The sequence below is a fragment of the Ranitomeya imitator genome, chromosome 3, assembly GCF_032444005.1.
Source record: "Ranitomeya imitator isolate aRanImi1 chromosome 3, aRanImi1.pri, whole genome shotgun sequence".
NCBI lineage: Eukaryota > Metazoa > Chordata > Amphibia > Anura > Dendrobatidae > Ranitomeya > Ranitomeya imitator.
Genome location: NC_091284.1, coordinates 130,171,810 through 130,198,045, shown reverse-complemented (window position 1 = coordinate 130,198,045; position 26,236 = coordinate 130,171,810). Strand labels below are relative to the sequence as shown.

At 45.1% G+C, this 26,236-nt stretch overlaps 1 protein-coding gene across 1 annotated transcript; it reads right to left on the bottom strand.

The window, feature by feature from the left end:
* Positions 1 to 227: 227 nt before the first annotated feature.
* HSF5 (heat shock transcription factor 5) lies at positions 228 to 23,188 on the bottom strand. Its single transcript, XM_069759745.1, has 6 exons — positions 22,672 to 23,188; positions 16,291 to 16,641; positions 4,134 to 4,231; positions 2,492 to 2,875; positions 1,576 to 1,699; positions 228 to 298 (listed from the first exon to the last, which is right to left on the bottom strand). The coding sequence occupies exons 1-6, from the start codon at positions 23,186 to 23,188 to the stop codon at positions 228 to 230; spliced, it is 1,545 nt and encodes a 514-aa protein (XP_069615846.1).
* Between the last annotated feature and the right edge of the window lie 3,048 nt (positions 23,189 to 26,236).

Sequence of the window (26,236 nt, the reverse complement as noted above, 5' to 3'; positions counted from 1 at the left end):
TCATGTAACCTGTTGCAGTAGCAAGTTTTCTATGTGCACATATAAACAAATTATGAAATATGACATAAATAACACTCCAATAATTTTTTTTTATTCTTACCTAGCATAAAAACAACTCGTATACATGTATAAATTCTTCAAACAATACTCAAATGGAATACAATCCCACTTGTAACATTCACCATGAAAATATCTCATGACATAACTACCAAATAATCCATTACATTTTATTCTTTTAATTCTTCTTTCTGTGCAAACTTCTCTCCTGTGAAGGCCACCTCTACCAGAAGATTCAGATCTGAGAAAAGACAGTCACACGTTATGATAAAATATTTTTTCCTATAATAAGAAATGCTATCACATAATAAATACGCTTTTCCCCTTATCTCCAGTAGTTCTGCTCTGATGGTCCCAGCATAATGCTTCTTTGTCGAATGATCGGATTGTTTATGTCAGTATAAATATCATCGGCCGTGCATTCCCTCGTATAAGGGCAGGTGCAGACGAGTGTATTTTTGGTCCAAATGCAATCCGATGAAACTTCAGATTGCATCTGGACTAATGTTATTCCATGGGGCCATGCACATGTCCGATGTTTCCTTTGAACAGAGTCGGGCCAGGGCAAAAATTGCAGCATGCCCGAGTTTGATCTGACATTCGGATCGCACTCGGTCATGCAAGTCAATGAGTCCGTGGAAAATATCGGACTGCACTAGGATGATATCTGAGCACAGTCCGATTTCCATGGACTGACACAATGAAGAATAGAGATTTTTTTTTTCTCCATCTTCTCCTTATCCGAGAGAATCAGATCATACTATGACCAGAGTTTGATCAGAGTGTGATTTGCATAATTGACCCGATTCTCTCGGATGAGAAAATATACTGCCGTGTGACCCCAGCCTAAATGGGGATTGTTCTGCCAAAAATATGATGCTGTACTGGGACGGAATGTTCTTATTACCAATTGATTGTCCCCATACAGTATTTATTAGCCCATGGGATAGTAAACGAGCACCATTTGACTTGTGTGAAGCAATTTGACGCTCGTTAACATGCCAAGATTGGCCATCTAATTGAGCCTTAAGTAAATGAACTAAGCTCCTGACTAAATTATTTATGACAACTGCTTTATTCAATCATGAATAGACAGCTTTTCAGACAGATCATTTCATCGCTCCAAAAATCTGTCAAAAGCACAGTAACGTAGCTGTGAATTCTTCCTGTCGTCTAATGCACTATGTTCTTGAATATGGACACATGAAGGGCACCAGAAAAAAAGTCTGAACATTCCCTTAGGGATTTCCTCCATACATAATATTTTAAGTTCTTGCATTGCAATTATATTTGACCAGATTTAATCAACATTGATACAATTTTTCAGTAAAATGCCTTATTTACTAACTAGTTTGGCCTCCATCAGTTGAATGGATCCTAATGGAGACATCTGTGAATGTATACGCCAAATGTAAGGCTCAGATGAAATGAGCATAAATGGTTTGGTCTTAAACACTACTATACCTTATGGACAAAAATGTACCGTACCTGCTTAGTTTTCTAATTGGGATATCTCACTTGTATCCTCCTTGTGTTCACATGTTTCTTTTTGACTCGGTGAAAAAGTAGTATCAGAAGTGAGTAAGTCTACTTCATCAACACACAAGGTTACGTCTACATCAGAAGATGCATTCATGTCAACCTACACAAGCAAAAAAGGAAAAGCAGCATCAAAGGGGATGTCCCAAGAATAGAGTATATTTTAATTAATAGAACTTGGAATAATAATAAGTTCCACAATTGGATGTGTAAAACAAAAATGTTCTTTTTCTGAGATAATCTTATAAATCTGTGGCCCATGTAAGGCCACGTTCATATGTTCAGTATTTGTTCAGTATTTTACCTCAGTATTTGTAAGCCAAAATCTGGAGGGGAACAATCAGAGGAAAAGTATAATAGAAACATTTGCACCACTTCTGCATTATTTACCTACTCCTGGTTTAGGCTTACAAATACTGAGGTAAAATGCTGACCAAATACTGTACGAGTGAACGTGGCCTAATAGTTGTGTCTGACCGTGCGGGAACATGACCTGAAAGTACAGCTGGGCAGCAGAGGATGCAAAAAATAGTATACAGACATGACGGTATCGGCTCACAGCTGCTGCTTTCTGTGAGGTAACACATTTCTCTGCCTGTTTAAAAACAATGATTTACCTCACAAAAAAAATGTTTTACCTCACTGAAAAAGTCATTTGCGATCCCATGCTGACCTGTCTGTTTTGCTTCCTTCCCTGGCCAGCAGCTGTGATGTATGCAGACCATGTTCCTGCCACGCATTGCGCCAAACTTTTGCAACTTTTCAAAGCGTTTTACACCAGAATTCTGGACGAAAAGTTTTGATGAAGCAGGCCAATGTGTTTTGCATTGATTTTTCCATATTCATGTTTTGCAGTAGTCTAGACAATACATAGGAAACCTATGTTACTACTTACTTCTGTGTGATCACTAGTGAGAGGATCGACATTAACTGCAGTTAATGAAGTTTGGCAACTTACAGGGTGATCAGTTAATAAAGCCTCAGTGGTGAGATCAACATTTATGGGTTGTAACAATTCCAACTGTTTAGCCTGACTACGATAGGCCTCATCATATCCTAGGCTTATTGACACGGATGCATTTTGTAAAGCTGATGCTGCTGGCTCCAAAAGGCTTTCTACTGTATCCAGTTTCATCACTTCCAATGGAGAAGAAGATTGTCGGACATCTGCAAACTGGGAAACAGGCGCCAGATTCATCTCTCTTAACTCATCTGAATCGCTCGATGACCAATTTGTATGAAAGAACTCCATAGAAAATGAAGGTTGCATTGCAGGGCTCTGTGCAGTGGGACAAATAATGGATTATAATCTGCTTTATACATCTGCCTTGTGCTCTTTGCTATAAAAGGTTGATAAAACATATAAACCAGCTGATAGTCATTGTTGCTTAAATGATTATAGGCCGGAATTTTCACAATAACAGTTATTCTAGATACATGGTATAACACAGTAGCTTTGCATTATGGACCAGCTATGGTCCATGCCGTGGTCTGCTTATATCTATGCAATGGGCATATTATAGTGTTGTGCAGTATCTCATCTATCCAGTATGGGGTGTAATGTGACCCTATAACGATGCTCCAATACTGGACAATAATCCATGTCAACTGGCTGCAAGTGTGATTTAGTTATTGCCAACACCTGTTAGGTGCCACAGGTAAGTTACAGGTGCTGTTAATTACACAAATTACAGAAGCATCACATGATTTTTCAAACAGTGCCAATACTTGTGTCCACCCCCTTTTTATGTTTGGTGTGGAATTATATCCAATTTGGCTTTAGGACAATTCTTTTTGTGTTTTTTCATTTAAGACAAATTAAATGAGGATAATAATACCAAATAATTTGTGTTTGCAATCATTTTCAGGAAGAAAATGAGTATTATCTGTCTGAATTGCAGGGTTGTCAATACTTTTGGCCATGACTGTAGTTGGAGATTTTTTTCATTTTATCAGAGATAAAAAGTCGTATCATCACAGGCAACCCCAAATCAGTTGGAACTGTGGTGGCTGTGAGATGCTACATTCAGCCAGTCACCCTGTAAAAGCCATGACTGTGCTGCTCATAATAACCGATCAGCTTTCATCAAAGTAGGTATGGAAATATACAGAATCACATGAGTGTTAGTTATGAAAAATATGTAATGCGTAATTTCACCCGCAAAAATACTGCCGAGACACGTGTCGATAGGTTCGGACACAGATTATAGCTGATTGCTGGTGGTTCTAGCAGAGAAATTCTTCAGAACAATAAAATATGACCATAGCTTCCAGGCTTCAAAGAGCGGATCTGAAAAGATCTGCTTCTCATCTCTATAGTTCCTTACAAAATTTGAGGAATGGCAACACCAGCACAGAAGTTGGAACAGTCAGGACATACGAATTACTATTACATTAAAGGACAAAGCTATAAAGCTTTGGTGGTGGTATGCGTAAGGCATCCATCTAATAAACACGTCATCAAAATGCCAAACATTTGCAGACGTTAAGATTCGTTAAGTATCCTTTGAGTCAGGTTACATTTTAATTATACTAACCTGAAAATAGCTGCAGTGTTGATATGAGGGGACTGCGGGGCTGGAGCAGCCACTGAGGTGGTGTAAATGAACTGGAGTTGTGCAGCATGGCAGAACAGCTAGATGGGAAGTGAACAACAAATGGAATTGGAATCAAATACCATTAAATGCATTATATAATAATGTGTCTTTTTCTCCTTAAAAAAGAATGAAGAAACCACTCAAATATAGACACTTAAAGATGCTGTCCCATATTTACAACTAATCACCTATCCATAGGATAACCCTATCGCATATCTACCCAACTGCCCCCCATCAACTGTCCACAGGATGACCCTATCACCTTTGCACCCAACTGTGTCATCACCTATCCACAGGATGGCACTATCACCTATCCAGACAACTACCTTATTGCTTATCCACCCAACTGTCCCATCACCTGTCTACATGACACCCCTATCACCTATTCACTCAACTGTTCCATCACATATCTACACGACACCCCTATCACCTATCCACCCAACTGTCCCATCACCTATCTACATGACACCCCTACCACCTATCCACCCAACTGTCCCATCACCTATCTACATGACACCCCTACCACCTATCCACCCAACTGTCCCATCACCTATCTACATGACACCCCTATCACCTATCCACCCAACTGTCCCATCACCTATCTACATGACACCCCTATCACCTATCCACCTAACTGTCCCATCACATATTTACACGACACCCCTATCACCTATCCACCTAACTGTCCCATCACATATCCACACGACACCCCTATCACCTATCCACTCAACTGCTCCATCACATATCTACACGACACCCCTATCACTTATCCACCTAACTGTCCCATCACCAATCTACACGACACCCCTATCACCTATACACCCAACCGTCCCATTACCTATCTACATGACACCCCTATCACCTATCCACCCAACTGTCCCATCACATATCTACACGAGATCCCTATCACCTATCCACCCAACTGTCCCATCACACATCTACACGACACCCCTATCTACTCAACTGTCCAATCACCTATCTACAGGACACCCCTATCACGTATTCACCCAACTGTCCCATCACCTATCTACAGGACACCCCTAACACATATCCACCCAACTGTTCCATCACCTATGTACAGTATATCCCTATCAGACAACTTAAAGGGGTTTTCTGATATTTTGAGGAATTTGACAAACAAATCCAATTCCTGACGAGTGTTGATGCTCTGGTAGTCCCTGCTGGTCACTGTTTACATCACTGTAGTAATGACATTGTGTAAATCCAGGTGGCCACTGCAGCCAATTACTGGCCTTACTGACGTTGTGCCATACATTTGAGTATCACCAGTGAAGCCAGTGATCACCTGCAGAGGTCTTGTGCATGAACACTAAATGATCACTGCAGGGAAGTAAACAAATACCGGCTGGGATCACATGCACGTTGGGACTGAAACTGTGGGAAATTGCAAAGGTGAGTATTAATTATTTTCCTTTCCTTAACATTTTCTGCTCTTAGACAATTTTTTTTTTTAAATCTCAGACAAGCCTTTTAAATTAGGAAAGTACAGAGGTGGAAATTAGCAAAAACAACAACCTGGGAAATTTTAGAGTGGTCTATGTTGCTACTAATGATAATTGCAGTAAAACTAATGTCACCTGGCTGTAATTCAGGGACGTACAATCCCTAGCGGAAGGCTATATGGTCATTATGCGGCCTTTGAGCTGAAGGAGGGCCCAGTATTCAGTACAAAGCCCCCTACATCTCCCATCGCCTCTTGTCGTAATTCCAATGGTATCAGCAACCACACAATGCAGATACTGTTAAATAACGTGGCGCAGCAGGGAACCGAATACTCCCTGCTGCACCATTCAGCCGCTGCCTCTGCATGACTCCACAATTATGTCATTAGATTGTGTCTTCAGAGCAGATGGGGCCTCAGTCTGCACAGTGTACTCACTAGAGCAGACTTCAGGGCAATGGCAGAAGGTGAGTAGTTTGTATTTTTTTATTGTCAGTACTTGTGGGCGACATGATGCCTTGAGGGGCATCATACTGTGTGTGGGGGCTGCAGGGTTATCACATTTTGTGTGGTCCCTCATACTGTTTTGGTGGCCCTTAAAGTAGGTAGAGGGCTATGGGACCATCATATTGTGTGTGGGGTTCCTAAACACTATGTGGATAGCTGTAGGGTACATGATATTATGTGTGGGTTTCCTTATACGGTGTGGGGGTCTGTGAGGGCAATCATACTTTGTGGGGGGCTATGGGTGACATTTTACTTTGTGGGTGGCCCCTCATACGGCCTGTGGGATCTGTTGGGGATATCATATTGTGTATGTGGGAGCCCTTGTACTGTGTGTGGAGTTCCTCATACTGACTATAAGGGGTCTCCTACTTCCAATGGGGACTATCACACTGTGTAAAGGCGGCTGTGGGGTCATCATGCTAGACATATAGTGGAGCTGTTGGGCTATCCTGTGTTGGGAGGCACTTTAGGAGCATCATGCTGTGAGAGGTGTACTGTTTTGAGGTTACTGTTGCAGAAGGGGGCATTGTGGCAGCATCATACTTTGGTGGAGGCACTGCGGTGTCATCATACTGTGTGTGGGGGGAATTCACAGTGGGAGTATCATACAGTATGGGAAGCATTTTTTAAGGCATTTCACTCTATAAGGGGCGAGGTGTGTGAGATGTTAAGGAACTTCAGTATCGGCTTAATTACTGTGTACTTGCTGCAATATATACAGTACAGAGCAAAAGGTTGGACACACCTTCTCATTTAAAGATTTTTCTGTATTTTCATGACTGTGAAAATTGTAAATTCACACTGAAGGCATCAAAACTATGAATTAACACATGTGGAATTATATACGGTACTTAACAAAAAAGTGTGAAACAACTGAAAATATGTCTTATATTCTAGGTTCTTCAAAGTAGCCACCTTTTGCTTTGATGACTGCTTTGCACACTCTTGATGAGCTTCAAGAAGTAGTCACCGGAAATGGTCTTCCAACAATCTTGAAGGAGTTTCCAGAGATTCTTAGCACTTGTTGGCCCTTTTGCCTTCACTCTGCTGTCCAGCTCACCCCAAACCATCTCGATTGGGTTCAGGTCTGGTGACTGTGGAGACCAGGTCATCTGGCATAGCACCCCATCACTCTCCTTCTTGGTTTAATAGCCCTTACACAGCCTGGAGGTGTGTTTAGGGTCATTGTCCTGTTGAAAAATAAATGATGGTCCAACCAAACGCAAACCAGATGGAATAGCATGCTGCTGCAAGATGCTGTGGTAGCCATGCTGGTTCAGTATGCCTTCAAATTTTAATGAATCCCCAACAGTGTCACCAGCAAAGCACCCCCACACCATCACACCTCCTCCTCCATGCTTCACGTAGGGAACCAGGCATGTAGAGTCCATCCGTTCACCTTTTCTGCGTCGCACAAAGACACGGTGGTTGGAACCAAAGATCTCAAATTTGGACTCATCAGACCAAAGCACAGATTTCCACTGGTCTAATGTCCATTCCTTGTGTTCTTTAGCCCAAACAAGTCTCTTCTGCCTGTTGCCTGTCCTTAGCAGTGGTTTCCTAGCAGCTATTTTTTTTTTAAATTCGTTTATTAGTTGCAAAATAAATCATATAATATACACATTTGCACTTGTATCCATCATTTTCCATTATATCATGAAATGCAATTACTCTCATTACATTATCACTTCTAAAGTATTACAAGGGTAACAAATGGTGTATGTCGATCACTGGTATCTTGTTGTATAACCTTAACTAAACTAACTACTAAAAGAGAAAAAAAGAAAACGCCGCCAAAATAAAATTTCGTATAAATTTCACTCTGTAAGCAATGTCCCCAAAACCACGAACCCCACTTCTCACATGTATTCTAAATTATTATTAAATTATAGAGTGTGATGGGAGGAGTTCCATCTGCCCCATATTTTCTCAAATTTATCTGGACACCCTCTATTCTGATATAATGTCCGTTCATACGGAATAATTGAGTTTACTAGATCAACCCAAGCTCTAAGAGATGGGCAAGGACCACCCATCCATCGTAGCGCCAGTACCTTTCGCGCCATAAATAGTGTCTCACGCAGAAGTATCCCAGTGTAGTGGTCCCAGGCTTCCGCATCCCACACCCCAAATAGACAGGTCAATGGTTCAAGCGGGACAGGAATCGATAACAAGGATGTCAACAATGTTGTCACCTCTTTCCAGTAATGAAAAATAACAGGACATCTCCAAATCATATGAATAAAGTCCGCATCACTGGAATGACATCTTAGACAATCTGATGACTGGAGACGACCCATCTTAAAAAGGCGGATCGGGGTCAAATAGGATTGGTATATAATGTATAATTGAATCATCTTATTATTAATTGATGGGGAAACCCTAGTTGAAGATTCCAAAATATCTTCCCATTCTTCCCCTAGTGTATCTGGAAGAAGCCCCTCCCATTTCCCCTTAATAGAGTCTATAATAGACCCCCCTCCTCTAGATAACAAATAGGTATATAAAGAGGAAATAAGTCCTTGAGGACCTTGCGAATTAAGAATTCCTATTAAAGGTAGAGATGAAATAGCTCGACCTGTACCCATATTCCGCATGTGTGATTGAAAAGCTGACCTTAATTGTAAATAGCGGAAAAATTGACACCTCGGGATATTGTGAGAATTTTGTAATTGTTCAAAGGAAATGAAAATCCCCTGGTTATGTATATGACCTACTGAGGGAACACCATACGATATCCAAAATTCCGTGGATGGGTGGCCCAATAGTCCCGGAAAATAACTGTTATTCCACAATGGCATTTCCATTGCTATATCAACAGATTTAGTTATTTTTTTAATTTGTCTCCATATTGATCGTGCCAACCGGAGCATAGGCAACAGACGAGGGACACCAACCCTCTCCAGCTCCAGAAACCCCAATGGACATTCGATTTGGGCGGAGTGGAGCAGATGGTTCTCAGAATTAGGAAGAAAGTTATTGGGCATCCATTTATTTATCATTTTTGCCTGCCCGGCAAGATAATATAGGTAAAAGTCTGGCAAGGCCGCCCCGCCCCCTGTTTCGGTCTCTGCAGAGCAGATAATCTAAGTTTAGGCCTAGTCTTCCCCCATATGAAAGATGTTGTTAGGGAATTTAGAGTCGCAAAGAGGGATTTAGGTATTGGGACAGCACTGTGTTGGAAGCAGTAACTTAACTTGGGGAGCAGTATCATTTTGATCAGATTAATACGACCAGCCACGGAGAGCGGGAGTTTATCCCAAGTAGCAAATTTGGATTTAACCAGATCCAATAATGGGTAGATATTAAATTGTAAATCAAATTGACTATGTTGAGACATATAGATTCCCAGATACTTGAAGTTGGATACTATGGGCAACGGCGAGAGAGTTTCGAGACGCGGCATTGGGGTATGAGAGAGAGGCATCAGGGCAGACTTATCCCAGTTTATATAAAGACCGGAGAATTTGCTAAATTTGTCTATAATCGCTATTACTTTTGGTAACGTATCCTCTGTTTGATCCATAAACACTACCATATCATCTGCATAGAGGCCAATAATGTCAACCCGATCCGCTATATGTATCCCCCTAATGTCAATGGATTGCCACAGCCTCAATCGCCAAGGCAAATAGAGCAGGAGAGAGAGGGCACCCCTGGCGAGTTCCCCTATGTAACAAAAAAGACTCAGACATCAGGCCGTTCACAACCATACGTGCTCTAGGCTTCGCATATATTGTACCTATCCCTCTCAGAAACTTATCCCCAAAACCGTACCTTCGCAAACATGCAGAGAGGAAGGACCACTCAAGGGAATCAAAAGCTTTAGCTGCGTCCAGTGAAGCCAGTGCCCATCTATTATCTGCCTCTAGAGAGCTATATTGGATGACCGACTGAACACGCCTAATATTGATGGAAGTACTTTTCCCAGGCATGAAGCCAGTTTGGTCCGGATGTATAAGATCTAATATAATTGTGTTCAGTCTGGTAGCCAGAATTTTAGTAAAGATTTTATAATCTACGTTCACCAAAGAAATTGGTTGGTATGATCCACAATCCAGAGGATCCTTCCCCTCCTTCTTGAGCACAATAATGTTGGCATCATAGAACGTTTCAGGCACAGACTCTCCTTCCCATATTCCCCTAAGTACCTTCAATAGAAGTGGTGCAAACTTATCCCGGTATTTCCTGTATAGCTCAATGGGAAACCCATCTGGTCCCGGGGCCTTCCCAGTAGCCATGTCCGCTATAGCGTGTTCCACTTCCTCCAAAGTAAACTCGGCCTCCATGAAGGCTTGTTGGGATGGGCTCAGTGTGGGGAATGTTATATCTGATAAGTAATCTAGACAGTCACCAACACCAAAGCCGCTACTGGATTTATATAATGATTTATAATAGTCATGAAAACATTGAAGTATGTCATCAGTGGATGAAACTAATGAGCCATCGAGTGCGCGGATCTGCAATATTGTATTAGCGGTGTTATGTTGGCGCACTAAGAAAGCCAAGAGTGTGCTGGCCTGGTTCCCTAATTCAAAGTAGGACTGGCGGGTAAAAAATAGTTTGCGTTTCGATTTAACGTCTAAATGTTGAGTATACATCCTCTGAGAAGTAAGCCATTCAGCCCTGTTACTGCTGGTCTGATTTGCTATATATGTGGCCTCCGAATCTTTTAATCGCTGCTCCATCTCATCATCCTCCCTCGCCGTCACCCTTTTAATATAGGAAATTGTAGAGGATAAGCACCCCCTCAAATATGCCTTTAGGGCATCCCAAAATAAACCAAGATTCTGGGGTTCTGGGTGTGTTAAAATAAAACAAACTAACTGTTCAATCGTCCTGTCACTAGAATCTATTAATTTCAACCAGAAGGGATTTAATTTCCAGGATCTATTGTTATTGGGCTGCCCATATTTAAGTTTAAGAGTTATCGGACTGTGGTCCGAAATCCCCCTATTGCCATGTTCAACATTATCCACCCATAATGCCAAGCCACTAGATCCAAATATATAGTCTATACGAGATAAAGTTCGCTTAGTAGATGAGTGGCAAGTATACCCCTTAACCCCTGGGTGACTCATTCTCCACAAATCAAGCCAACCGCTGCCATCCATAAACAATGCCAGTTGGGAAGGGGACTGAGACCCAGACTCCCCGGACACTGTGTCATCCAATCTCAATCTGTCCATGGAGTGATCCATGACCAGATTAAAGTCACCCATACAAACAACACTAGCATCTGGGTATTTTAGGGAGAAGCCCAATGCCATACGGAGAACCGACATGTTAGCGGGGGGAGGGTTATAAATACACAATATCACATATTCACGTGAATTAAGAAATGCATGCACAAAGACAAAACGGCCTTCAGGATCCCGCCGTGCTTCTCTGGCCTCCCATTTAACCTCCTTATGTATCAACAGAGAGACCCCTCTTGAATAACTGGTATGAAATGCATGGAGAGACCATTGCACCCACAGCTTTTGCATACACCGAACCGTGTCCCTAGTCAGATGTGTCTCCACTAATGCCACAACATGGGGATGATGTCTTTTGATCTGCGAGAATACCTTGACTTTCTTCTTAGGAGTCTTAATACCCCGTATGTTCCAGGTCATGCATACAATTTCAGACCCCATACAGTGGGGCAAAAAAGTATTTAGTCAGTCAGCAATAGTGCAAGTTCCACCACTTAAAAAGATGAGAGGCGTCTGTAATTTACATCATAGGTAGACCTCAACTATGGGAGACAAACTGAGAAAAAAAAATCCAGAAAATCACATTGTCTGTTTTTTTAACATTTTATTTGCATATTATGGTGGAAAATAAGTATTTGGTCAGAAACAAACAATCAAGATTTCTGGCTCTCACAGACCTGTAACTTCTTCTTTAAGAGTCTCCTCTTTCCTCCACTCATTACCTGTAGTAATGGCACCTGTTTAAACTTGTTATCAGTATAAAAAGACACCTGTGCACACCCTCAAACAGTCTGACTCCAAACTCCACTATGGTGAAGACCAAAGAGCTGTCAAAGGACACCAGAAACAAAATTGTAGTCCTGCACCAGGCTGGGAAGACTGAATCTGCAATAGCCAACCAGCTTGGAGTGAAGAAATCAACAGTGGGAGCAATAATTAGAAAATGGAAGACATACAAGATCACTGATAATCTCCCTCGATCTGGGGCTCCACGCAAAATCCCACCCCGTGGGGTCAGAATGATCACAAGAACGGTGAGCAAAAATCCCAGAACCACGCGGGGGGACCTAGTGAATGAACTGCAGAGAGCTGGGACCAATGTAACAAGGCCTACCATAAGTAACACACTACGCCACAATGGACTCAGATCCTGCAGTGCCAGACGTGTCCCACTGCTTAAGCCAGTACATGTCCGGGCCCGTCTGAAGTTTGCTAGTGAGCATTTGGATGATCCAGAGGAGTTTTGGGAGAATGTCCTATGGTCTGATGAAACCAAACTGGAACTGTTTGGTAGAAACACAACTTGTCGTGTTTGGAGGAAAAAGAATACTGAGTTGCATCCATCAAACACCATACCTACTGTAAAGCATGGTGGTGGAAACATCATGCTTTGGGGCTGTTTCTCTGCAAAGGGGTCAGGACGACTGATCCGGGTACATGAAAGAATGAATGGGGCCATGTATCGTGAGATTTTGAGTGCAAACCTCCTTCCATCAGCAAGGGCATTGAAGATGAAACGTGGCTGGGTCTTTCAACATAACAATGATCCAAAGCACACCGCCAGGGCAACGAAGGAGTGGCTTCGTAAGAAGCATTTCAAGGTCCTGGAGTGGCCTAGCCAGTCTCCAGATCTCAACCCTATAGAAAACCTTTGGAGGGAGTTGAAAGTCCGTGTTGCCAAGCGAAAAGCCAAAAACATCACTGCTCTAGAGGAGATCTGCATGGAGGAATGGGCCAACATACCAACAACAGTGTGTAGCAACCTTGTGAAGACTTACAGAAAACGTTTGACCTCTGTCATTGCCAACAAAGGATATATTACAAAGTATTGAGATGAAATTTTGTTTCTGACCAAATACTTATTTTCCACCATAATATGCAAATAAAATGTTAAAAAAAACAGACAATGTGATTTTCTGGATTTTTTTTTCTCAGTTTGTCTCCCATAGTTGAGGTCTACCTATGATGTAAATTACAGACGCCTCTCATCTTTTTAAGTGGTGGAACTTGCACTATTGCTGACTGACTAAATACTTTTTTGCCCCACTGTATATATATAAAAGAGAAAATAATTGTATAGTATGTTATTTGGGCGTAGCCCAGAGACATCACACAGAGCAAAAAGTTAATATTGGCGGCAACCGTACATATTAAACATCCAAACTTGGTATATGAAACCAAACCAAACAAAACTGGAACAGTAGAGGAGCATGTTCCCATACTCCTACAGTCAAATAAAGAAGGGGATACCCTCACTGAATTCAGTGTCCGGTATTGTCGCCACCTTTCGCACCCATTCGAAGAGCTCTACGTATATTGCCATTAGATAAAGAACTTAGATTAGGAGTCTTTCACATTAGACGCCCCGTGCGACCGCAGCCATTCTGCCGCCTCTGCTGGATCTGTAAAGAACAAGGTGGAGCCCTCATGGACAATGCGGAGCCGAGCTGGATACAGCATGGAGTAGATGATATTCTTATCCCTGAGTTGTTTCTTGATATCTATGAATCGTGCTCGCTGCTTTTGGAGTTCCATGGAGAAGTCCGGAAAAATTGATATAGTAGCATTATTAAATCTGATGGGGCCCTTCTGTCGCGCCAGGCGAAGAGTAGTATCTCTATCTCTGCAGTTGAGGAGGCGTGCCAGGAAAGGTCGAGGTGGAGTTCCAGGGGGAAGAGGTCTCGTTGGGACTCTATGGGCCCTCTCCACCGAGAATGTCGAGGAGAATCCATCCCCCAGGGAGGTCTTAAGCCATTCTTCCAGGAATTGTTCGGGTTGCTGACCCTCCGAGCGCTCTGGGAGACCAATAATCCGAATATTGTTGCGGCGTAGTCTGTTTTCCAAATCATCTGCCTTTTGCTTCCAAGCGTTTACGGAGCAGGCAGCTTTTGTTATTTTAGCCTCCATAGGAATGATGGTATCTTCTATATGAGACACTCTGGTTTTGACTTCCGAAATACGCCCTCTCATAGCTTGCATGTCGTGTCGCAAACGACCCACCTCTGTGTGCACATCCTCTATTTTTTCCGTGAGAGATGATCTAGTGAGGGTAATAGCCTGCATTAGCTGCTCGGATGCCTGTTTAAGGGTCAGTTCATCTTGGTCTCCCTCTTCATTACTATCAGATGGACGGCCCTTACGTTGGGTCGGTGCAGAGTTATTTCTGAGAGAGCGCACGTTATCAGGGGGATCGTCCCTGGCATATTTCTTTAGCCTATCAGCAGCTCCTGCTCCCTTAGAGTGCTGCATGGTAGACAGTTAAAAGGGCCCCACAAATAGTCACAATTGTAGTTATGGATAAACAGAGCCCTGGTTCCAGGTCCCGTATAATGAGGCACTGGACTGTGCTCCAAAGAGGCCACTGGTTTGGCAGATAATGGGGCTTATAGAAGCAGTTCTGGTAATCTTCACCTGGTGCTGGTATTTAAAGTATCTGTCTGATAGGGGGGGTGCAGGGCCCAATTTCTCAGGGCACACACACTACACCACCCCTTTATGTTTTCAGATATGCACTCTCCTTTCCAGCAGCACCGCAGGTGTAATAACGAGCGCTGCTTCCCCTACTGCCAAGGTGCGCGCTATATTAATGGCCGCCGCTCCCCACAGGCACCGCCATCCCCCTCAAGCCCCACAGTTACTGCACACCAGCGCGGCTCTCACCGCTGTTGTCCGGTTATCTCCGGCTCCAGGGAGAAGTAAGTCCGGCTCCCACAGAGGCTGGCGCCGCGCTCTGTGTCTCGGAGCGCGCGCCCTAAAGATGGCCGCCGCCACACGTGTAGTCTCCTGGCCGCCTCAGCCCTCGCAGCTCCCGGCACCTCAGATCACCGCAGCTGCCGCCCAGAGGGTACACAAGGCTCCCACGATCATAGGATCCCGGTCTCCGTCGGTACCGCCTGCGGTGGCAAGGTACTAATGGCAGGATGGGTTCAGGATGTGCGGAGCGCTCACTAAGTGCGTCCTTCTTCTTCCACTACATAGCCACGCCCCCTAGCAGCTATTTTACCATGAAGGCCTGCTGCACAAAGTTTCCTCTTAACAGTTGTTGTAGAGATGTGTCTGCTGCTAGAACTCTGTGTGGCATTGACCTGGTCTCTAATCTGAGCTGTTGTTAACCTGCGATTTCTGAGGCTGGTGACTCGGATAAACTTATCCTCAGAAGCAGAGGTGACTCTTGGTCTTCCTTTCCTGGGGCGGTCCTCATGTGAGCCAGTTTCTTTGTAGCGCTTGATGGTTTTTGCAACTGCACTTGGGGACACGTTCAAAGTTTTCTCAATTTTTCAGACTAACTGACCTTCATTTCTTAAAGTAATGATGGCCACTTGTTTTTCTTTGCTTAGCTGCTTTTTTCTTGCCATAATACAAATTCTAACAGTCTATTTAGTAGGACTATCAGCTGTGTATCCACCAGACTTCTGCACAACACAACTGATGGTCTCAACCCCATTTATAAGGCAAGAAATCCCACTTATTAAACCTGACAGGGCACACCTATGAAGTGAAAACCATTTCCGGTGACTACCTCTTGAAGCTCATCAAGAGAATGCCAAGAGTGTGCAAAGCAGTCATCAAAGCAAAAGGTGGCTACTTTGAAGAACCTAGAATATAAGACATATTTTCAGTCGTTTCACACTTTTTTGTTAAGTATATAATTCCACATGTGTTAATTCATAGTTTTGATGCCTTCAGTGTGAATGTACAATTTTCATAGTCATGAAAATACAGAAAAATCTTTAAATGAGAAAGTGTGTCCAAACTTTTGCTCTGTACTGTATGCTGATTTTAAAAGTTGGGAGAGATAACCCAGTCTACCCCACTGAATATTGGTTTGGGTGGTGCTGAGAGGGGACTCAATTAGGACTTTTGCGATGGGGCCCAGTGGCAGAAGCAGGTTACAGCAGCTACACTTGTCTAATAAGGGAGCAGAACTCACCTGTTGGGTAAAATGCCTGTGGGTACTGTGCAGCATGTGGCATATAGCTTCTGTATCTTTGCACTGGTCCCAGCATGGCAGAATGACCTTGTTGCACATGTTCCGACGTGGCCGTAGACTGCATAGTGTAAGTGAGGTCTGTTGGAAAGCGCTGCAGGACAGGATAAAACATTCCCCTTTCTGCAAATGATGAATGAGAGGCAAACTGTCCATGGTGAAGGCCGAATGAATGTGACCATGTCCTCAGAGGGATAGAAGTGCTATGGTTATGAGATGGCAAGTTGACATATGGATATGGAGAAATGTTTTCATGTCTGCGAGTTCTGTTAACCTGATCAACAGTCACCACTCCTACGGATTAGAAAAATACAATTTTACACAACGTACAGAAACTGATACATTCATTGGAGAAGAAACGTACATCTCTAAAAAGTGCCCTGTCAGACTTAAAGTAAGACTTAAAGAGTAGCTAAACTTTTATTTAAAAAAAACTAACATATATATGTTTCTTTTTTTTAAATTATTTATTTTTGAATAATTTTATTAAACTTTGCAAATCAATGTATTAGAGAATTTGCTTTCACTCCTGTAAAAAATAATTCTATAGTAGCTTCCACACCCTACTATTTGCCTGTCTTTGGCTGCATTGATATCCGAAAATACTCATTTGGAGTACAGATAATGGCAGTGAAAGGTTTAGCACCTGTGTCTCACTCAGAGGATAAGCTGCTGCAGGAGATTGATCTGATAAGTACAGTACTCCAAAGAGGAGACAGGTGCTAACCCTGTCACTGCCATCATCTGTACTCCAAAGGAGTAGGCTTTGGCATCAATGCAGATGAAGGCAGGTAAATAGACTGCAGAAAAGGGTTTGGAAGCAACTTACATACGTTTTTTTTACAGGATTAAAGACATTCCTACATATTAGGCGTCCTGTTGTTGCTTGTGCTCCTGTCTCCAATGGTCATAAAAGAGAGGGGATCATGGAATAAAGATCTGAACAGTCACAGCCACTTCTCATGTCATCACTGTTTGGCCAAATACACATTTTTGGTCTAAGTGCTGACAGTGAAACAGTGGATCGCACTCAGACCAATGATATTCAATGGGGTAGTGCAGATGTGCGATTTTCTTTACTGGTCAAATCTGTGTGTGAAAAAATGGAAGTATGTACTAGCTTCTGTGTTGGATCAGACTCCCCCATTTAAAGGGACTCTGTTACCCCCAAAATCGTATATGAGCTGCGGCCACCGGCATCAGGGGCTTATCTACAACATTCTGTAATGCTGTAGATAAGCCCCCAATTTAACCTGAAAGATGAGAAATAAAGGTTATATTATACTCAACCAGGGGAGGTCCCACTGCGGTCCGAGTTCGATGGGTGGGGGCAGGCAGCCGGAGCATGTGCCCCGGGCGCAGTTGGCAGGGGGGCGCAGTCAGGCCGCCTAATGTGGTGGTCCGCAGTGTCTCCCCCGTCGGCTGCATTCTGCCACCCCCCCGGTCTGGGAGTCAGCTGTTCTCTGTGCCGACTGTCAAGCTGATAGACGGCACAGAGAAGCTGCAGAGCACCGGCTCCCAGCATGTGCAGAGGTGGAGGGGTGCCCCTCCAGGGTGGCTGCGGCGGGCAGGGAGAAATCCCTGCAGCTCCGCTGCCTACAAGAGAAAATAGCAGCGGAGCTGCAGCGATCTGTCTTCCTGCCCGCGCTTCCTCTCACACAGACGCGCCGCTGGATGACGTCATCATTCAGCGGCCGGCTGTGTCAGAGGAAGGCAATGGAGATGCTGCGGCAGAGCGCGAGGAGAGGTGAGAGGAGTGTGTGTGTGTGTATGTGTGTGGCGCGCTGCAGGGGAATGTGCAGAGAAGTAAATGGTGTGTGTGTGTAGGGGGAGGAGAGGGCAATGATGGGGCTGACGGGAAGAGGGCAATGATGGGGATGGTGGGGGAGAAGAGGGCAATGATGGGGCTGACGGGGAGAGGGCAATGATGGGGATGGTGGGGGAGGAGAGGGCAATGATGGGGCTGACAGGGAGAGGGCATTGATGGGGATGGTGGGTGAGGAGAGGGCAATGATGGGGCTGACGGGGAGAGAGCAATGATGGGGATGGTGGTGGAGGAGGAAATGATGGAAGTGGTGGAATGGGCAAGGATGGTGATGGTGGGGGAGGAGGAAATGATGGAAGTGGTGAAATGGGCAAGGATGGGGATGGTGGGGGAGGAGGACACAATGGATGTGGTGGATGTATGAGGAAACAGTACTGGGAATAGGGGGCATGTATGAGGAAACAGTATGGGGGAATGGCGAGCATGTATGAGGAAACAGTATGGGGGAATGGGGGGCATGTATGAGGAAACAGTATGAGGGAATGGGGGCATGTATGAGGAAACAATATGGGAGAATGAGGGCACAGTATGAGAAGCGATGTGAGAGATGAATGTGGACAGAGTACGGGGAGTCAGGGTGATGGGATGTTTGCAGACACAGTATGGGGAGTTAGGTTAGCAGGTAGTATAGAAAGTGAGGGAGTAAATATATGAGGAGACAGTATGGTGACGGGGATGTGAGAGGAAACAGTCTGAGGAGGGAGGGGAATAGTGTGAGGAGACAGTATGGTGGGACAAAAGTGAGTGGGCACAGAATAGAAACTGAATAGTGGGAGTGTAGCATGGAGGGACAGTGTGAGGGCACAGCCAGGAGGGGACAGTATACCAAGGAGGGGGAGTGTGATGAGAGAGTACAGTATAAATACTGGGCCCTATAGGGGGGACACAGTATGAGAGGACAGTGTGAAGAGGGGGCCGGTATGGAAAGGAGAGGTCAGTGTGAAGAGCATGTGCCATAAGAGGGACAATGTGGGGGTCATATTTTGTGCAGACAACATAGTGAGGGGCAATTTTTTATTCAGGAGCATTTTAATGACACTTGTATCTTTAAGGACATCATGTGGAAATTTTTTGCAAAAGAGCGGAGAAGATGGAAGTCTGCAGAGACAGCTGTGGATGAGAAAACGCATCGTGGGATCTGGACAAGATGAAGAAAATAAAGAGAACGGCTCGAGAGGCGACGTCATCTATAAGGTACCTTGATGTAAATGTTATGTGTGATGCTAACTATCTCTCACGTTTTTATTTAAAGGGGATGTCCAGGTTTGTGATGAGTCTGCAGTCATTCTTTGTGACAGCAGACTTCTGACTTCTCACAGTGCGCCCTGCACGCTGTCAGGATTCTCTCATGCTGGCGATTTAGATACATGTGGTCACATGCTGATTAGACAAGTGTGGCCTCCCTCAATGAAAATGAACTGAGTGAGGCCGGGCACGTCTTGTCGGAATGTGGCCAGAGGTATACAAATCACATGCTTGTGCTGACATAACTGTCCACCGGCAAGGGAGAATCCTAAAAGTGTGCAGTGCATGCGTTGTGAGAATTCAGTAGCCTGCGATGTCAGGATTCAGCTCTGCAGGTTCCAGTAGTCGTCACATGGACGCTTCACTCATATGTGATTTTCATACTTATGGTCCTGTCACAACGAGCTTCTCTTCTGCTTCTCTCAGTTTTTTACTGATCATTGAGAGCATTAGGGAGAGGAGCTCGTCGGTACATGACTAAGTGTGCAAATCGCATATGTCCTTGGTGGGGGGGCGCCAAAATGAATTCTTGCCCCGGGTGCCAGAAAACCTAGATACGATGACGTCCTCTTCTTGCCGCGGCTCCGGCACAGGCGTACTTTGTCTGCCCTGTTGAGGGCAGAGCAAAGTACTGCAGTGTGCAGGCGTTGGACCTCTCTGACCTTTCCCGGCGCCTGCGCACTGCAGTACTTTGCTCTGCCCTTAACGGGGCAGACAAAGTACGCCTGTGCCGGAGCCGCTGCAAGAAGAAGACGTCATCGAATGAAGATAGGAGGCACCGGACCGCGACGTCCCTCGGACCCGGACCACACCGGGACCGCCCCTGGGTGAATATAATATAAACTTTATTTCTCATCTTTCATATTACATCGGGGGCTTATCTACAGCATTACAGAATGCTGTAGATAAGCCCCTGATGCCGATGGCCGCAGCTCATATACGATTTTGGGGGTGACATACTCCCTTTAAGTCTAAGGGTGCAACCAAAAAATTAAATGCCCCTTGAAACCACTGTACAGCATGTGATTTTTATGGATACGATGCAATATATTCACATAGGAAACTGTAAATGGTCTCGTAAATTATATTCACAGCTGCTGCTGTAAAAAACAGACTGTACGCAGATGACAAGTGCAAAAACAATTGTCTGAGTTTATTGGATGGAACTGAAGATCTTTTCATACGCTTGTGTAAACTTAACCTTTATCTGAGCACTGCATGGAAATATCCACCGTATACCCCGACAGTGAGAGCAGCATCCACCGTATACCCTGACAGTGTGAACAGCATCCACCATACACCCTGACAGTGTGAGCAGCATCCACCGTATACCCCGACAGTGTGAGCAGCATCCATCGTTTACTCCGACAGTGTGAGCAGCATCCACCGTATACCCCGACAGTGTGAGCAGCATCCATCGTTTACCCCGACAGTGTGAGCAGCATCCACCGTATACCCCGACAGTGTGAGCAGCATCCACCGTATACCCCGACAGTGTGAGCAGCATCCACCGTATACCCCGACAGTGTGAGCAGCATCCACCGTATACCCCGACAGTGTGAGCAGCATCCACCGTATACCCCGACAGTGTGAGCAGCATCCACCGTATACCCCGACAGTGTGAGCAGCATCCACCGTATACCCCGACAGTGTGAGCAGCATCCACCGTATACCCCGACAGTGTGAGCAGCATCCACCGTATACCCCGACAGTGTGAGCAGCATCCACCGTATACCCCGACAGTGTGAGCAGCATCCACCGTATACCCCGACAGTGTGAGCAGCATCCACCGTATACCCCGACAGTGTGAGCAGCATCCACCGTATACCCCGATAGTGTGAGCAGCACTATCTGGTTCCTGCAGAACACTATGTAATATCCAAGAGGTAGGATTCCGGAGCCCCCCTTTCAGGACCGAGGGGAGATCCCGCGTTTGCGCCCCCAGCGATCTATATTACAGATATGGAATAACCTCTTTAAAAATCCACATCCAATGCATATAAAAAGGGATTTTATAGCCTCGTTCACATGCACTGTGCCACAGAAAAAGTAACCTAATTCTGGTGATCCAATAAAAGTGGTGAACAATACCCTGGACAGATTCTCTACTTTAGGCCGGGGTCACACTTGCGTGTGCAATGCGGGAAACTTGCACATCAATACCCGGCACTGCCGCCGGCACTCGGGACCGGAGCGTTCAGCTACATAGAAATACAAGCAGCCGCAGGCGCCGGTCCCGAGTGCCGGCGGCAGTGCCAGGTATTGATGCACAAGTTTCTCGCATTGCACACGCAAGTGTGACACCGGCCTTAGAAACATTTTTTCCCCATTTAAAAAAAAAATTTTTTAGCTGCAGAAAAATATCTGTGAGAAGTAGCTTGTAGCTTATTCTTGTGGGGTTCTTCTTTTGACATATTTTGCAGCCAATTTTTTTATGAAAAATTTGACGGCAACTGTATAATTGGTAGTTCATTGTGTGCCTATGGGAAATGGCACAGTGCCTGCTGACGGGCTGTAGAAGGAAATTTAATTTCCCTCCAAAATGCCTGGAACACAGGTTAGAAGAAGTTATCACCTATTAGAAAGGATATTTGATAACATCTACATTTGGGGGGTCTGACCGTTGCAAACCCCACCAATCTTTAGAAAAGAGCACTTTTATCCGTTAGGCTTTGTTCACATGTCCAGTAATCATCATCAGAACAGATCCAGCAGCAATTTGTGTGTAAAAAAGTTGACACAACTTTTTTGCCCGGCTAAAAAAAAAGTTATTTCAACTGGATCCGTTTTTTTTTAAACACTGAAGTCTATGGAAAACTGATCAGTTAAATATCCATCCGTTTTATTCCATTTGAAATTGATCCAGTAACCAAAAATGGATCCTTTTGTGAACATAGCCTTAGAATAGAACTGCAGATTGCAGCTCCATTCGTTCCCTATGGGACTGGCGTAGCACTGTACTCGGCTTTCTCCGGCAGACCCATGGGGAATGGATGGAACACCGCTTAAGCATGTGCACCACAGCTCTAACAGGGATAAAAGTGCCCCATTCTGGCGATTTGGGAGATCACAGGAGTTGGACCCCTATCGACCTAGAACTTTTGGACAGGTGATAATTTATTCTCACCAAAATACCCCATTAAAGGATGTAGGAAGGACGACATGTCTCACTACAAGCCGGGGAGACTTGCTTTATCATTGCACATCTGTAATTCCAAGATGCTACACTTTGGTCAAGTACAACCCATTCTTACCCTGGGAAACTCCTGTACTCTCCTCTGTCCTGGAGACGGTAAGTGATTTCTGGAAGCGACTTGGTGGCCGAGAATTTATTTCCAGGCCCGCTGCCAGCTTGGCTTTGTTAGTGCTCGTCAATCTCTTTATATTGACCAGCAGATCTGGTCGTCCTTTTTGAAAATGGTCATTGTAGAAATGGTGAGTGCTGGCATCAACAACTCCCGTAACCAAACAAGGAGAATGAACGCCGGCACTGCTGCCTAATCCCATCACTAATTTCCTGAAGCCATAGAGATTGAGCTGACGGATAAAGCTATTGAAGTTAGTTGTCTTAAACCATTCAGGGGTCTCATTAATTCCCTTTGTAGGGCAAAGTAGTTCAGTCTCAAATAACTGTTGGTCAATGATAACACCATCCCCGATGGAGTTCCAGCGGATGGACTGGTAGCGGGGGCTATTCACGAGATGCCACAGCTTGGCAGGGAAGTTGTTGGCATTGATCAGAGTTGACACAGAAGTCTCTTCTGGTTCCATTGATGGAAACTAACGTGAACTATGAGAGTTTAATGCGATGGATGTCACTAGTAGGACCTCACCTGTTTGACCTCAATGTGTATGACCTTACTTCTGTATATAACCTCACCTGTATGACCTGACGTGTATATCCTATTGTGTGTGACCTCACGGTGTATGACCTTTCGTGTAAGGACTCTCGTATATGACCTCACGGTATATGACCTCTTGGTATGAACTCTCTTGTATGGGTATAACCTCACATGTATAACCTCAAGTGTATGGACTCTCAGCTATGACCTCACATATATGTTCTCATCTGTACGACCTTTCAGGTATAATGTCACCTGTATGACCTGTGTATGATCTCACTTGTATAACCTCACCTATATAACCTATCGAGTTAACTCTACCATGTGATAACATCACATGTAAATATAATGTAACATGTAATCTATATATCCGGACTCGTGTGTATACTGTATGGATAGAGCCTCTGATATAAAATCTTATACGTGACCTAAATGACCTAACAGGTAACTATGATGTCACATGAGTATTATATCAGATGGATAGCATATGACCTCAAGTGTGAACTGCACACGTGCAAAACTATGAACTATGTGTGATCTATACGTAAAAAGGATTAGCTCACATAGGATCCACAAGATCTCACACCTGGATTATACATTTGCAACCTTAACTGTATGATCTGGGCAGTGGTCAGTATGATGGCACCGATCTAGGCAGTGGTTAGTATGATGGCACCGATCTGGGCAGTGGTTTGTCTGAAGGCACCAATCTGGGCAGTGGTCCGTATGATGGCGCCAATCTGGGCAGTGGTCTGTCTGATGGCACGGATCTGGGCAGTGTCTGAGCAGTGGTCAGTATAATGGCAACGATCTGCAGTGGTCTGTCTGATGGCACCGATCTGGGCAGTGTCTGAGCAGTGTTCAGTACAATGGCACCAATCAGGGCAGTGGTCTGTCTGATGGCACCGATCAGTGCAGTGTTCAGTACAATGGCACGGATCAGGGCAGTGGTCTGTCTGATGGCACCGATCAGTGCAGTGTTCAGTACAATGGCACGGATCAGGGCAGTGGTCTGTCTGATGGCACCGATCAGAGCAGTGGTCTGTCTGATGGCACCGATCTGGGCAGTGTTCAGTACAATGGCACGGATCAGGGCAGTGGTCTGTCTGATGGCACCGATCTGGGCAGTGTTCAGTACAATGGGAATGATCAGGGCAGTGGTCTGTCTGATGGCACCGATCTGGGCAGTGTTCAGTACAATGGGAATAATCAGGGCAGTGGTCTGTCTGATGGCACCGATCTGGGCAGTGTTCAGTACAATGGGAATGATCAGGGCAGTGGTCTGTCTGATGGCACCGATCTGGGCAGTGTTCAGTACAATGGGAATAATCAGGGCAGTGGTCTGTCTGATGGCACCGATCAGTGCAGTGTTCAGTAGGATGGCACCGATCTGAGCAGTGGTCTGTCTGATGGCACCGATCTGGGCAGTGTTCAGTACAATGGGAATAATCAGGGCAGTGGTCTGTCTGATGGCACCGATCTGGGCAGTGTTCAGTACAATGGGAATGATCAGGGCAGTGGTCTGTCTGATGGCACCGATCTGGGCAGTGTTCAGTACAATGGGAATAATCAGGGCAGTGGTCTGTCTGATGGCACCGATCAGTGCAGTGTTCAGTAGGATGGCACCGATCTGAGCAGTGGTCTGTCTGATGGCACCGATCTGGGCAGTGTTCAGTACAATAGCACCGATCTGAGCAATGGTCTGTCTGATGGCACCGATCTGGGCAGTGTCTGAGCAGTGGTCAGTATAATGGCAACGATCTGCAGTGGTCTGTCTGATGGCACCGATCTAGGCAGTGTCTGAGCAGTGTTCAGTACAATGGCACCAATCAGGGCAGTGGTCTGTATGATGGCACCGATCAGTGCAGTGTTCAGTAGGATGGCACCTATCTGAGCAGTGGTCTGTCTGATGGCACCGATCTGGGCAGTGTTCAGTACAAGCTCACACACTGACAATATGGCCCGATGTGACTACACTGCACAGTCTGTCCCCGTCAGCGGCAGGCCGTGGCTTCTCTCCGGTCTCTCCCGTTCTCGGCGCTTCTAGAACCGTTGTTACCGACGCTCCCCGAGTGCGCATTTAAAATTCCAAACTCTGACCAATCAGGCTTCGAGTTTTGCCGCGTGCGGATCCTTGAGAGGATTCACGCGGCCGCCTCAGGGGACCGAGATGGCGGCGCTCGTTATGTGGAGGACAGCGGGCAGATGAAGGCTCAATCAGGAGAACCGGGCGCGCTGCCACTTCAGCCCCTCAGGGAGAAGCGGGGCTAATGGAAGAAGGCGGCAGGCAAGTATAGCCGAGTGCAACAGTGCAAACAGGAAGCGGCCAATAAGATCACTTCTTACAATTCTTACCTTGCCGTAACAAAGTAAGCGCGGCAATATAATTGGCCAGTGCCATTATGGGAGGCTGCTGAGTGCGTTCTTCTGGTGACAGCAGCTTGCTGTGACCGCGGTGCTGTACAGGGGGCTTCCTACTGCTCTGGGGCCCCTGCTGGACCACTTCTATGTTCTTCTGTGGACTATGAAAGACTAACTAAACCAAGACACAGCCACATGACACAGGTTTGTATTTGTTTTTTTCCCCCATAGACATAACTGTGAAGGTTTGTTAGCTTTACCATCCACTGTCCTGAACAAATGGCCAAAAAAATCCCAAGTATTGTGAAATGGTGAAAAACCCCATTCTGCCATTTTAGCTTTTTTAAGTGTTCAATATGCGATAAACATGACCCAGTGATATGATCCCCCAGGTGCCACAGTGCGGGGACACCGAAACTTCAGTGGTCAAAAAAATGTGGGTTGTCGCCATTTTCCTAAACCCACAGTGGATTTTTCCCCCAGTTTCCACCAGTTCGCGGGATTGGGTTTTTATTTGCCCAACAAGCAAGGGAAGGACAACAGAAACCAGAACCAGCACACCTGATAGTGTAATCTGTAGGTGCACATTCACACTGTGGCCATTAAGGGGGCTGTC

Bases quoted from the DNA above. Each gene is read 5' to 3' on its own strand.
- HSF5 (XM_069759745.1), bottom strand. From the start codon at position 23,188: ATGGAACCAGAAGAGACTTCTGTGTCAACTCTGATCAATGCCAACAAC. The intron at 2,876-4,133 runs GTTAGTATAATT...CCCACTGCACAG, and splicing joins AACACTGCAGCTATTTTCAG to AGCCCTGCAATGCAACCTTC. The intron at 1,700-2,491 runs GTAAGTAGTAAC...TTGCTTGTGTAG, and splicing joins TCACTAGTGATCACACAGAA to GTTGACATGAATGCATCTTC.